Source organism: Propithecus coquereli, unplaced genomic scaffold, assembly GCF_000956105.1.
Source record: "Propithecus coquereli isolate 6110/MARCELLA unplaced genomic scaffold, Pcoq_1.0 Scaffold242, whole genome shotgun sequence".
Classification (NCBI taxonomy): Eukaryota; Metazoa; Chordata; class Mammalia; order Primates; family Indriidae; genus Propithecus; species Propithecus coquereli.
Genome location: NW_012147975.1, coordinates 2,745,433 through 2,758,442, shown reverse-complemented (window position 1 = coordinate 2,758,442; position 13,010 = coordinate 2,745,433). Strand labels below are relative to the sequence as shown.

Genomic DNA, 13,010 nt, shown 5'->3' with positions numbered 1-13,010 from the left:
AAAAACTAAGATGTGCCATGTTCAGAGTTAATAAAGTATATTATGCAGCTCAAATCAGAATGCTTTGTAAGATTACTTCAGCCATATTTTTTAAAATTCTAGGCTAAGCTTAATGGAGTTGTATTGCACAGAAAAGAACCATTAGCCACTCTTGAAGAGGTAAGTAAATGAGTATTTCTTCAGAGATTGTGGGGTTAAGTTGAGATTTACCAGGGCAACATTCTAAGCAGAATCAAAACAGATGGTAGTTGAAAGAAAAAGGACAAAGGTTTTCATCCCTGGAAGAGCTAGCTGTGTCCTTGGAAATACCTAGTGAGACACTGAATAGGTTAAACTATGAAGTGTGAGTGTGAGAGAGAGAGAGAATTTAATATTTTTATTTTTTTAGAGACAGGGTCTTGCTCTGTCACCCAGGGTGGAGTAAAATGGCACTATCATAGCTCACCAAAATCTCAAACTCCTGGATTCAAGCAATTCTCCTGTCTCAGCCTCCCCAGTAGCTGGGACTACAGGTGGTCACCACTTTGCCCAGCTAACTATGAAGTATATTTAAAGCTTATTTTCACAAAACAAATATGATTCCTTCTAAAAAACATGTTAGTAATCACAAGACAGATACAAATAGACAAAGGAATTTAACCAAAAGTTCTCCCTTTGAGTACCCTTGAAACATTTTGGTATGGGTCTGCTGTCAATACATAAGCCAGTACAGCAGATAAATGGCCAGGGGTGAAGAGATCTGGTACGTGTTTACTAAGTGCCTTTTATGTATACTTGTTACTCAACTTTATCTCTTCTCTTCCTATCTGTTCAGTGGGGAAAATGCCACCTATCTCTCTGCCCCCATCTCTTTGGACTATTAGAGAAGAGAAGGGAAGGAATATGGAGGGATGTAAGTTATTTAGTGAAGGACAGAAAGAAAACAGCAGACTTATGAATGTTAAGAGTTGAAATATAAGTAATAAATTGATATGGTCATTATCAAATCTGGTCAGGGTCTCAATCCTTACCCTTCCCCACTAGCATTCCTGTACTGCCAATAAAATTAAGCAGTCCACTCATATTAATGGGGGGAGGGGGCGCTTGACAAAAACTGATTCAGCTATGAAGATATCTCCCTGCAGGAATAAATTGTGACTTATTCAGGGCCATCAGTCAGAAAAGAACTCAACCTGAGAAGTATAATTAGTTATTGACAATCTCAGAGAACAAAATAACAGGATCTAAGACAAAGGTAGCTAAAACTGAATCAAAATTAAACTGACCTCATAATTAATGCTATAATCAGGAAGTCTCAGCACATTCCTTAGACACTCAAGAACTCACTTCAAGAAAATTTCTCTAAATAAACCCAGTAAAGTTTGCCACTGTTCTCAGACTTTTGTGGGGTGGGGGGTGTTTTTCATCAATCATTTGCTTCAGAAAACATCTGGAATCTGAATCCCAAAAGTTGGGCTTACAGACCTCAAGAAAGCCCAATCCCCTACATCCTGGAATGCCCAGGAATTTCCTCAATTTGGGTAAAAGGATTTACTATGAAAGTTATGCAAAACCAAATCCTAAACCTGACTTTTGAGGGAATTACAGTCACACAGCAAAATTCATTTTAAGATGCAATGCAACCCACATCATGAATCTGTTAATTGTCTTTGTCAAACTACCCTAAAAATCAATTTGTCTTTCTTGTTATTGCAGGAAATAGAAGTTTATGCCTCATTAATCAGGAGGGGGCACTTCGGGAGCAGTTATTTACTAAACCTTTTAGGTTATATTAGACCACTTTTAAATCAAAGCATTACTTTAAAAAAAAATACAGTCCAAATAACACATTTAGTGTTTCAATCATTTAAAATATAATAGGGATGAGTACACATACATACATACATACACTCAGAACCTAATTGAGCTTGATGAAAGTAGAAATCTTGCTCATCTGTAAAACAAGATTTTACTTGTTTTGAAATTAAAGTAGTTACTATTGTTTGTTTCTAGTTTTAGCTAGGCAAAACGAAGTTACTCCAACATAACGTTAAGAAAAGCAATCCTGTGGCATGTAACTGTTACTGGAAGTAGTGAGGAATCTTTTAAATAAGTGACCCTCAGCTCCCACCTAATTGAGAGACTCCATTCCACTGAGCAGAGAGACCACCCAGGTTCACTCAATTTTGATATGTGCATCCCTGCTAAGCAGTGGCAAAGGGCTTTCCAAGAAAAAGATAAGGCATGTTTGAGAATTCAACATAAAGCTTCTCTTCAGCAAGTAAACATCACCTCAGTTAAGGAGAGGCAAAGCCTCTAGCAACAAAATTCTGAGATAGTGAAGAGGCTCTCAAAACCCATCTTTAACACAAGCATGATGGCGCAGCCCAGTGGCTCACACCTATAATCCCAGCACTTTGGGAGGCCGAGGAAGAAGGGTCGCTGACCAGCCTGGGCAACACAGCGAAGCTCTATCTCTATAAAAAATTACATTCCTGTAGTTCCAGCTATTCAGGAGCCTGAGCTGGGAGGACCGCTTGAGTCCAGGTTGCAGTGAGCTATGATTGTTCCACTGTGGTCCAGCCTGGGGGACAGAGTGAGACCCTATCTCAAATAAAACAAAAAACCAGAACCATGAAAGAACTACTCCACCTTCCTCCTGGATAAACTCTTCACTGAGCACCTACTCTACATTCATTGGATTGGGCAGGACTAACGATAATCCTTCTCTCACAGGGTTTATAATCTGACATAAAATACTTCGGAGCAACTAATTCAGCAATACCCGGTATTATGCAGAACTTGACAGGAGTTCCTCATGACAAAATAGGAGGTCATAGTAGTAAGTAAAAATTATACAGAGGAGGTTACATTATAATTCCTTGACTACACTCCAACCCTTGCCAGTGTGGAAGGGATGAAATATGCAACAGCCAAGAAGGGATGAAATATGTCCCTAGCATTGCTGGTGGCATCTCAAGGCACATTTTAGTCCCCAAATGATGTGACAAAGGTTTTCAGGTGAGCCTATAAAAAACTACTCAGCCTAACCGCACAAAACAAACATCATTCCATAATGCTTCCAGGGGAAAAAAATGCTCTAAACTGAAGGATCCATATAATCTCTTCAGGGCTCTTCTGCCTAAGGCTTCCTTCTCTTCTTATTCTACACATTCTCCTTGGAGGAGCCTGGCTATTCTTATTATTTTAATGACTTCGCTATATTCCATGCTCTGGCCCATCCACATGCATTTTGGTTCTTCAGACATGCCATACTCTCTCTCACCTACCCGAAATACTCTTCACCCCTTCTTCTAACTCCTATCCATCCTTTAGGTGAGATACCACTTCACTGTGGAAGCCTCCACTGGACTACCTCAGCCCTAAGTTCAGTGTTCCTCTAGAGTGCTCCCATAGCACCTCATACTTCCTCTTACAACTCTGCTCAAATCATACCTTGGGATAATTACCTATTGACTGTCTCCCACTGGATATGGATGAAATGAGAAACCAATGACCAATTAGAGACAGTTTAAAAGTAATAGGACTTAGTATGTAATCTATGTGCCAAATCATCAGTCTCCTGCTTATCATTAGTTAAAATATAAGACTTTTCAAACCACACCCTGCTTTCTACCCTCTTTTTAATCTAGAGCGGCTAGAGAAGGTAGAGGAGAAGAGTCAAATCCAACGTTTTAACCCTTACCATTTAAGGACTATCTTAAAAGCTAACAGAAAGGTCTGCTTAATTTAACAGGAGGGTCTAATTAGTGAGATATAACACCTCCTCAGCCATCAGAAAATTAAACAAAATAAAAAAACAAAGAGCCATGACATTCCACAATACCCAAGTAATAATGGGGGTCTGAAGCCTCCATGTCCCAATACAATAGAGAACAGAAGGAATAGAGCAGCATCTTCACAAAAGGGGAAAACTGAGGTGTCATCCACATAGTAAAAGCCTTCCAATAAAGCAAGGGATGAGGAACTTCAGAAAGGAAGTGATATCCAAGCTGTTGCTCAAGAGCAAGAAGGCTTCAGAAAAGAAAGGGGACTTGGAAGAGAGTATCAAGAAAAATGCTGGCCGGGCGCGGTGGCTCACGCCTGTAATCCTAGCACTCTGGGAGGCCGAGGCGGGCGGATTGTTTGAGCTCAGGAGTTCAAAACCAGCCTGAGCAAGAGCGAGACCCCGTCTCTACTAAAAAAAATAGAAAGAAATTAATCGGAAAACTAAAAATATATAGAAAAAATTAGCCGGGCATGGTGGCGCATGCCTGTAGTCCCAGCTACTCGGGAGGCTGAGGCAGAAGGATTGCTTGAGCCCAGGAGTTTGAGGTTGCTGTGAGCTAGGCTGACGCCACGGCACTCACTCTAGCCCGGGCAAAAGAGTGAGACTTTGTCTCAAAAAAAAAAAAAGAGTAGTAATAAAAGGTTTGCTGTGGGCTGGTCAACATATTGTCATGCAATATGCATTTAGTGAATAACATGAGAAGCAATTTGACCCTGGTTGTTCCACCTGGTCCACAGATGGATGGCTGTTGGGCTCTCTATAAACTGAATATATGACAAGAGTTGCAGGGAACCTTATGCAAAGCTTAAAACTAGGCTCAGTGTCTTAGAACACAGTAGTTATATAGTCCTGTGTTCCCAATTCCTTTCAAAAAGTACCCTATCCTTAAATTACAAAGGGCAGGACACACATACACACACACTTGCAGGGAACACACAGAACAAGTAGTAAGACAGAACCAGCTCTCATGGGAGTACAGCCTTATATCACTGCTCCCTCAAGCCTTAGGCCTTAGCAAGCCTCTTTCAGCAATGTGCAATACAGGGATCAACATCTCAACAGCAGACAGAATGCTGACATGCTGCTATAAACTTTCATAATAATAAATGATCTTGCTCTCTTTGGGCCAAATTTTTGTTATCAATTTTCTTTACGTTGACAACATCACGTATTCAATTTCTTTTCTTGCCTTAGCACACGTCACTGTCCCTCCATCCCAAAACCTATTAAGAGGGTTCTCAGAAAATGAGGATTCCAAGCTTCAGCAACCAAGAATGCTAGCACCTATCTAATATACATGAATATCAATCCTTTAAATTTAGACAATTGGGTCAGAGAGCTCACTAAAACTGAAAGAGATTCTTCAAGTAAGTATGAATGGGTATCTTACCTCTTAATTCTATCCTTTGCAAAGGGCTTTATATAGCCCTGGCCATCTATGTAGGCAGGAGGAAACACATCTAAATCAAAAGCTACTCAGAAATATAGAGAGGGAGAAGCCCAGAAGAACAACCCCAAACTTGGCTATATATTTCAGAATAAAAAGCAATGCTTGCTATATACAGAGGAAAGAGGAAACACAAACACGATGAAGACACTAGCAGAAGAGGAGCAAAAATTAATTCATTAATTAATAAAAGGAGTTAGCCACATAAGTTCTAGTCTGTGCATTAATCAAGACTTAAGGTAGTTTCTGTTATTTTTGTTTTATCTATGATAGGAGAAATAAAAGATCATCATGGTATAAATGCCCATCTGACCAAACTTCTCCTATGGAAAATTTTCCCTCACCTCACAAACTCAGGTATATTGCCCCAAGATTTATTACTGAATTACCTAATCCTGGGCACAGAATACAACTCTAACACAAGGGAAGTAGGCTGTCACATGATTCTGGCCCTGACACCCCCCTCAACAGCAACAATTGCCAAAGTGCACATGCCTCCAAAACTGGAAGGTTATGTCCCAAACTGTGTAAGTTGCAGTATCAAAAGAAACACTGCTCACAATCACTGGTGTAACCAGAATCCCTTTCTACTGCTTTCTCGGTTGTTTATTAACAAAAGAACCACAGGACTTTTAACAATCAAAATCAACAGAGAACAGGGATGGGGACAAGGAGCCTGGCAAAAATGGGAATTCTGGAGGCCTAATGTGGACAGTCTACTTTTGAAAGGAAAGATTCCCTCCTCCTTAAAAAATAAAAAGCTAGTAAAATACAAGTCTGGATACAACATAGGCCTAAATATGTGGTTGCCAACTAAGACCTTAAAAGGGTCTTAGAAGGGAACATACTCAGACCCACAAAATTAAACTTGGCTAAAAACCACCCTAAAACCACCACCCTAAAAACAAGGTTAAACAACTTTAACATGCTTCTCCAGAACACCTCTGTGCGATACTCTGGTGCTGGAGTATACACAATTTGTAGAGTTGGGCATGATTAAAGAAACTTTTGACTTTTTAGCATAAAGCAAATATAAAGCTCCCTCTCTACCGCAAAAGAATAGAAAATTTCATGAATATATCTGCGCATTTGCTTCTCCAAGTAGGGGAATAACTCTCCCCAATTGTCAATCTATATCAAAAGCAAACTCTAACTGGGCTGATGGCATGCACCTGTAGTCCCAGCTACTCGGGAGACTGAGGCGGGAGGCTCCCTTGAGCCCAGGAGTTTGAGTCCAGCTTGGGCAACATAGCTAGACCCTGCTCTTTAAAAAAAAAAAAAAAAAAAAAAAAGGAGCAAACTCTTACATGGAAGAATGCCAACAACTACAGCCATCTAAGCCCTGCTGCTTGACTCAATTTGCTTAAAATCATTTACAGAGAGGAGAGACAGGTTAGATTTTACTTTTCCTTTGCCTTACCACAAACATCTGAAGCAGTGGAAATTGAAACAAATCATACAGACACTACCTTCCAGAAGTAGTACTGTGACATTAATTAAGTCAAAGACATATGTATGCAAAAGAAAGCTGCCCTAAAGAGAAACCAAGAAAAAGTAGTTCAGAAAGAACAGGGGCATCTGTTTAGCCCTTTTAGATAAAGAAAGATAAAAGATCAAAAACATGATACAAAATTCCATCAACAGGAACTTTGTACTCCATCAACTTCAATGCAAAAATCATGTCTTCCTCGGTTCCACGGCTTGAATCTTTTGAACCCAAAGAGTGGGCAGGTGAGATAGGTGCCTGGTGACCTGGAAGGACTGTGGTCTCTGGGCGCTGTGATACAGCAAGCATGACTGTCTACTTCTTCAGGGGCAACCAAGAAATAATTACTGTCAATTGCACTGGTGCTTCTCTGGACAATTTTCCTTGCCCACAAAACTGTTACAGAAGTACTGAGATAATATAATCTAAGTAGTTTCTTAGTTTATAAGAGGTAGGCCACGCAGACTAAAAAGGAACCAAGAGTTTAAGGGAAAGGAGATGCCTTTCCTTCCAAATTTTCAAATACGACTCATTCCACAATCCAATTGACACAAATGCTTTTCTCCCCAGGGAACTAAAGGGGTTACTTGAGGGAAGAATTTAATCCAGCTTTTTCTGCATAGCAAAGGTCCCTCCCCCCAAAAAGGGCATTTAAAACATCCTAAGGGCTTCTTTTCATTTAAAAAAAAATTAAAAGACATCACCCCTATGAGACTCTTCTCCTTAAAACTTTTGGTTGCAATTTGTGTAGAATAGTGTCTCTGAAAAGACTCTATAGGAATCTGATTAAACCTCATTCACAGAAAAATGAACAAGCAACAAAATTTCACAAGCCAGTTTATGGACCCGGGTTAGGGGAACTTCTAGCCTATAGAGAGACTATAGAAATAGAAAGGATCAAGGTCAGAGAACAAGTGGTATCCTTGGGGTCTAAAACAGGACATGTCCCCCTCCTTTCCTTAACCAACGAGGAGGAATGCAGTGTGAATGCTAGTGCAGGCTCACCGGCAACTTTGGCTTGGGGATTTCTGTTTGGCCTGCAAAACTGTCTGAGAACCATGCTTCACTCTGAAACTCTTCTTGTCTAGTCTTCTTTCCTTTCCCTCTCTCTTCACAGGTATCAGACCTGCCCTATGGTCTGAAGACTCTACTGGCCCTCAGGGTATTCCTGCTGCCTTTTCTCTCCCTTTGTATTTCCCAAGCATTTCCCCCAATAAAACTCTTGTACTTCTAATTCTATCTTAGGGTCACTTCTAGGAGGAGTCAAACTACACACCTGCATTGCTGCCATTTCCACACCTTTACACAGGGCACTAAGGAAGGGACCTTGGAGTCTTACAGTTCTCACTTCAGTACCACACAACGGAAAAACTTTACCCAAGACAATTACTTCTTAGACTGGCCCAGGGGAATTCAGCCCTTGTAAGCCAACAGGCTTTGATATTCTTGTTTAACAGACATCATCAGTAGTTTTGAGATTTCTGTCCTCAGGTCTGAGACAAGTTCCCACTAAAGGTAAGTGCCAATAATATGGGAGAAATAGGTATGTTGTGTCCAATCAATACGGCAAGGTGTGTAAAAGGCCTTCCCTTTGTCATGCCTGAAAATATAAACACTGACTCATGCTAGAAACATCTTTTGCATTTATACACCACTAAACATGGAGCTGTACATTGATAACCAAGGTCTAAAAAATGATAACATTATTTGACAGAGAGAAACTAGTGTCAGGTCAAGCAAAAACAAGCCAAAGCAAAAGTCCTATTCCAAAGTATGAGTGACCTTTTGTATTCAGAAGACAGATTCCGACAACAGTTATTATGAGACTCAAGTCAGTTCCTAAATGTGCCAGTAGAACTAGTGTGGAAAGGCTCTATTATTTCGGTGCCACAACCCCAATCCCAGTACCAGCTGAGGCTTTCAGTTAAGGTGTAGGTTGAGATTCTGAGGTAAATACAAGGGACTATTTTCAGAATCAGTCTGAAAACTGCACTATATCATTTGTCCTAAATCATCTCTGCTCCACTGTTAACACTTAGGGTATATGTATTAAAATGACTGTATCAACCTGCCCTTTCCTGCCAGTAGGACATCCAAACATCAACTCAGCATTATTTTTCAGTCAGCATGGTGATAAAACATTGTTATAAAATAGGAAAGAGAGGGAGAAATCTTTTAGAGTTCCCTGAAATTTTCAAAGAAAAAAAAATACCCATATGCTTTGTTTTGCAAGTCTCCCCCCGACCCACTTTATTCTTGGTTTAGGATGTTAAGCTCTCAATGACAAAGAAGCCAAGCCCCTTTAGCTAGTATATCACCACATCTGAAGCAAATCATAGTCATACTTTGATTTTAACCAAGCATGACAACAAGGCAATTGAGTAGCTTTCCAAACTACCAGAGCAGCAGCACTACCTTGCATAGGCTGGTGTTAAATCAGCACTTCAGAAATTGTGCAGGCTTCTGCCCATTTAGATGATCCCTCTATGCAGAATCGGCAGTCTAACATTGGCGCTCACAAGCATTAAAAATCATCACTCTGCTAACCCAACTCACTGTTCAGACGGGTCTTCTTGAATGCAGCCTTTATTACAACCTCACTGCTGCTTCCTACACTGAAGGAAAACCATGTTTTTAAGCCAGGAGTTCTTCTTTCTTGCTTTATTGTAATCAGGGGGTCTTGCAACGACCCCAATGCTGTTACAAAAAGCACGGTGCTTTATAACAGTAAAGCTTCTGGAAAACCCAAACAAAAGACACGTCATCCGGTGACGTCAGCCTATATACAGTTCTGTGTGGTCGCAGCACATAAGCAAATCCATTCTTGTGCCGTTTCTCAGAAAAGCTTTTCAGTAAATGCACTCATGCTGCTCCAGGAGCTCTTCTCTGCAACAAGCCACCCATCTGCCATCAACAAGTTAAGACTGAGAGAACTAACGGCTGCGGAAAGGGGAGACTGACGCTTTGATTAACCAGCTGAGCAGTTAGAGGAGGAGAAAATAAATAACTTACATTCAAAGCTGATTTAGGGGATCAGAGCGGTCACAGAAAATGAAGTCAATGCTTTCCAGAGGAATATCCTAAGGAAAAAACAACTCACCCTGGTGGATTCAATTTTACTCGGAAAGCCTGAGACACAGAAAACAGGAAACTGGTCAAAGGCTCCTACATGTTAGAGCCTTTTACAGACTCACTGCGTTGAGTCTAATAACCGCGACTGAATGCAGCCTCCAATGTGCTCAGAAGAATGGGTAAGTCTGTGTATTTATTTATATGCCTTTTACAGTCAACAAGGAATCGTGCTTTTAAAATAAGCTGCTGAATTCACATCTTATGAGGGAAATCATTGTCACATTTTTGGATTTTGAGGTTTGAGCATATATTGTTGATGGTAAGGACATGTTTTATCTTCTTTTTAAATCGTTTAAGTTTTGTTCTAGTCACACGAACAAGGTTAATTTTTCTGCAGTAAATGAAAAATAAGTTATATGCAGTAAAATCTTTCGCCATAATGTTGTTTTCTTCAATAGCTCATATGTTCTGCTGAAAAATATCCTATCTTCTTGTTTTCCCTAAATTATATTCTGCAGGCTTACATTTCAAGTGGCCATTAGGGGCCCCTATGCTGGCAGCAATATATGCAATGAGCATGGTTTTAAAAATGCTGCCTGCCCTGGGTATGGCGTGTCCACCCAAATGCCGCTGCGAGAAGCTGCTCTTCTACTGCGACTCTCAGGGCTTCCACTCAGTGCCAAACGCCACAGACAAGGGCTCTCTGGGCCTGTCCCTGAGGCACAATCATATCACAGAGCTTGAAAGAGATCAATTTGCCAGCTTCAGTCAACTTACCTGGCTCCACTTAGATCACAATCAAATCTCAACAGTAAAAGAAGATGCTTTTCAAGGACTATATAAACTTAAGGAATTAATCTTAAGTTCCAACAAAATATTTTACTTGCCAAACACAACTTTTACCCAACTGATTAACCTGCAAAATTTGGACCTGTCTTTTAATCAGCTGTCATCTCTGCACCCAGAGCTCTTCTATGGCCTTCGGAAGCTGCAGACCTTGCATTTACGTTCCAACTCCCTGCGGACTATCCCAGTACGCCTGTTCTGGGACTGTCGTAGTCTGGAGTTTCTGGATTTGAGCACAAACCGTTTGCGAAGTTTGGCTCGCAATGGATTTGCAGGATTAATCAAACTGAGAGAGCTTCACCTAGAGCACAACCAGCTGACGAAGATTAATTTTGCTCATTTCCTACGGCTAAGCAGTCTGCACACACTCTTCCTACAATGGAACAAAATTAGCAACTTGACGTGTGGGATGGAGTGGACCTGGGGCACTTTAGAAAAGCTAGACCTGACTGGAAATGAAATCAAAGCCATCGACTTGACTGTGTTTGAAACGATGCCGAATCTTAAAATACTCCTCATGGATAACAACAAGTTAAACAGCCTTGATTCCAAGATCTTAAGCTCCCTGAGATCCCTCACAACCGTTGGCCTCTCTGGCAATCTGTGGGAATGCAGCGCCCGAATATGTGCTCTGGCCTCCTGGCTGGGCAGTTTCCAAGGTCGGTGGGAGCATTCCATCCTGTGCCACAGTCCTGACCACACCCAAGGAGAGGATATTCTCGATGCAGTCCATGGATTTCAGCTCTGCTGGAATTTATCAACCACTGTCACTGCCATGGCTACAACTTATAGAGATCCAACCACTGAATATACAAAAAGAATAAGCTCATCAAGTTACCATGTGGGAGACAAAGAAATCCCAACTACTGCAGGCATAGCAGTTACTACCGAGGAACACTTTCCTGAACCAGACAATGCCATCTTCACTCAGAGGGTAATTACAGGAACAATGGCTTTATTGTTTTCTTTCTTTTTTATTATTTTTATAGTGTTCATCTCCAGGAAGTGCTGCCCTCCCACTTTAAGAAGAATTAGGCAGTGCTCAATGATTCAGAACCACAGGCAGCTCCGATCCCAAACACGACTCCATATGTCAAACATGTCAGATCAAGGACCATATAATGAATATGAACCCACCCACGAAGGACCCTTCATCATCATCAATGGTTATGGACAGTGCAAGTGTCAGCAGCTGCCATACAAAGAATGTGAAGTATAATACCTACCCGTCATCAAAAAATCACATCAGATAAGTAACCTATTTTACATAGTAGAGGCTAAATACATATCTAATTTTTACCAATGGTGACATTAAGCCTAATTTTCCAAACTAAGTGGAGACTTAGTTTTTGAAGTGTTAAAGTATTTTTAATTTTTTAAATGAAACCATATTTTAAGTGTTAAATGAAGCAATGCTCACATTAATTTGCACTTCTGTTGTAAAGTCTTTAAAATGCTTACTTCAAAATAAGACGTTTCATGTATGTAATTATATAATATTATGTGTAAACATTTACACTAAGGTCTCCATATGCTATTTTTTTTTTCTACCGAAAACAGTTTGGAAAGAAGCTATGGAGCAGAAACAGATATGGATCAATACCTGTTTGATCACTGCTCTCCATCCCATGTACCACAACTAGCTAGCTGTTTAAAAGGAGACTTAGCAAAGTTTTCTTGTATGATAATTTGGTATTTACTCAAATCTTCAATCTACCACCAGTGTGGGAAGTAGAATTTCATGTATGCTGAAGACTGGTAAATATTAAACACTCTCCCTTCCAGAGTTTTTGCCTGGGTTAGTAGATATTATCAAATACCACATCATGAAATCAGAGCTCCTTATGTAATTCTCATAAGCTGAGTGACTCTTTAATATATTTAAGCAATGAATCTAAGTGATTGTGAAAAGGTCTCATTACAATGAAATCAACACTAAATAATTACACTGATTTCTTTTCATACATTTCTAGTTTGACTTATAATGGACATTGATTATATTATATTATAATGGAAGTTGATTTTTGTGGCATTTAGGCAACTGTTTTAAACTAGTATTAAAGTACCATTTTACTAATTAATTTACTAAATCCTATATTTACATTTATAATGTGAAAAAAAGATTTAAAAATTATTTTGGAGAGAAAAGAGATAAACAGAGTTAACAATCCTGACATGCTCCCTCCAATTTGAAAGCACACACACAAACACATACACTTTTTCTCTCAACTGTCACGATCAAAGATGCCTTGGCAAAGGGGTTTAAACCTCTTTCTTCTGCCTTTTCCTGATTTTTCAAACCTCAAAGAGCCAAATTAAAAATAATTGGCTAGCAACAGGCATAACACAAATTTTCTTATAATACAGTATAAAGGAACCATGAAAAAAAT

At 39.9% G+C, this 13,010-nt stretch overlaps 2 protein-coding genes across 3 annotated transcripts in view; one reads left to right on the top strand and one right to left on the bottom strand.

The window, feature by feature from the left end:
* CTNNA1 (catenin (cadherin-associated protein), alpha 1, 102kDa) overlaps positions 1-13,010 on the bottom strand; it is a 176,610-nt gene that overhangs the window by 55,672 nt on the left and 107,928 nt on the right. The gene's annotated exons all lie outside the window — the stretch shown is intronic.
* LRRTM2 (leucine rich repeat transmembrane neuronal 2) lies at positions 9,517-12,228 on the top strand. 2 transcript variants are annotated; one of them, XM_012646362.1, is made up of 2 exons: positions 9,517-9,953; positions 10,721-12,228. In XM_012646362.1, exons 1-2 carry the CDS (start codon positions 9,924-9,926, stop codon positions 11,837-11,839), a joined length of 1,149 nt encoding a protein of 382 aa, XP_012501816.1. In that variant the 5' UTR covers positions 9,517-9,923; the 3' UTR covers positions 11,840-12,228. The 2 variants fall into 2 exon arrangements, with proteins under 2 accessions (XP_012501816.1, XP_012501815.1); XM_012646361.1 differs by having other exon boundaries at positions 9,519-9,953; positions 10,293-12,142.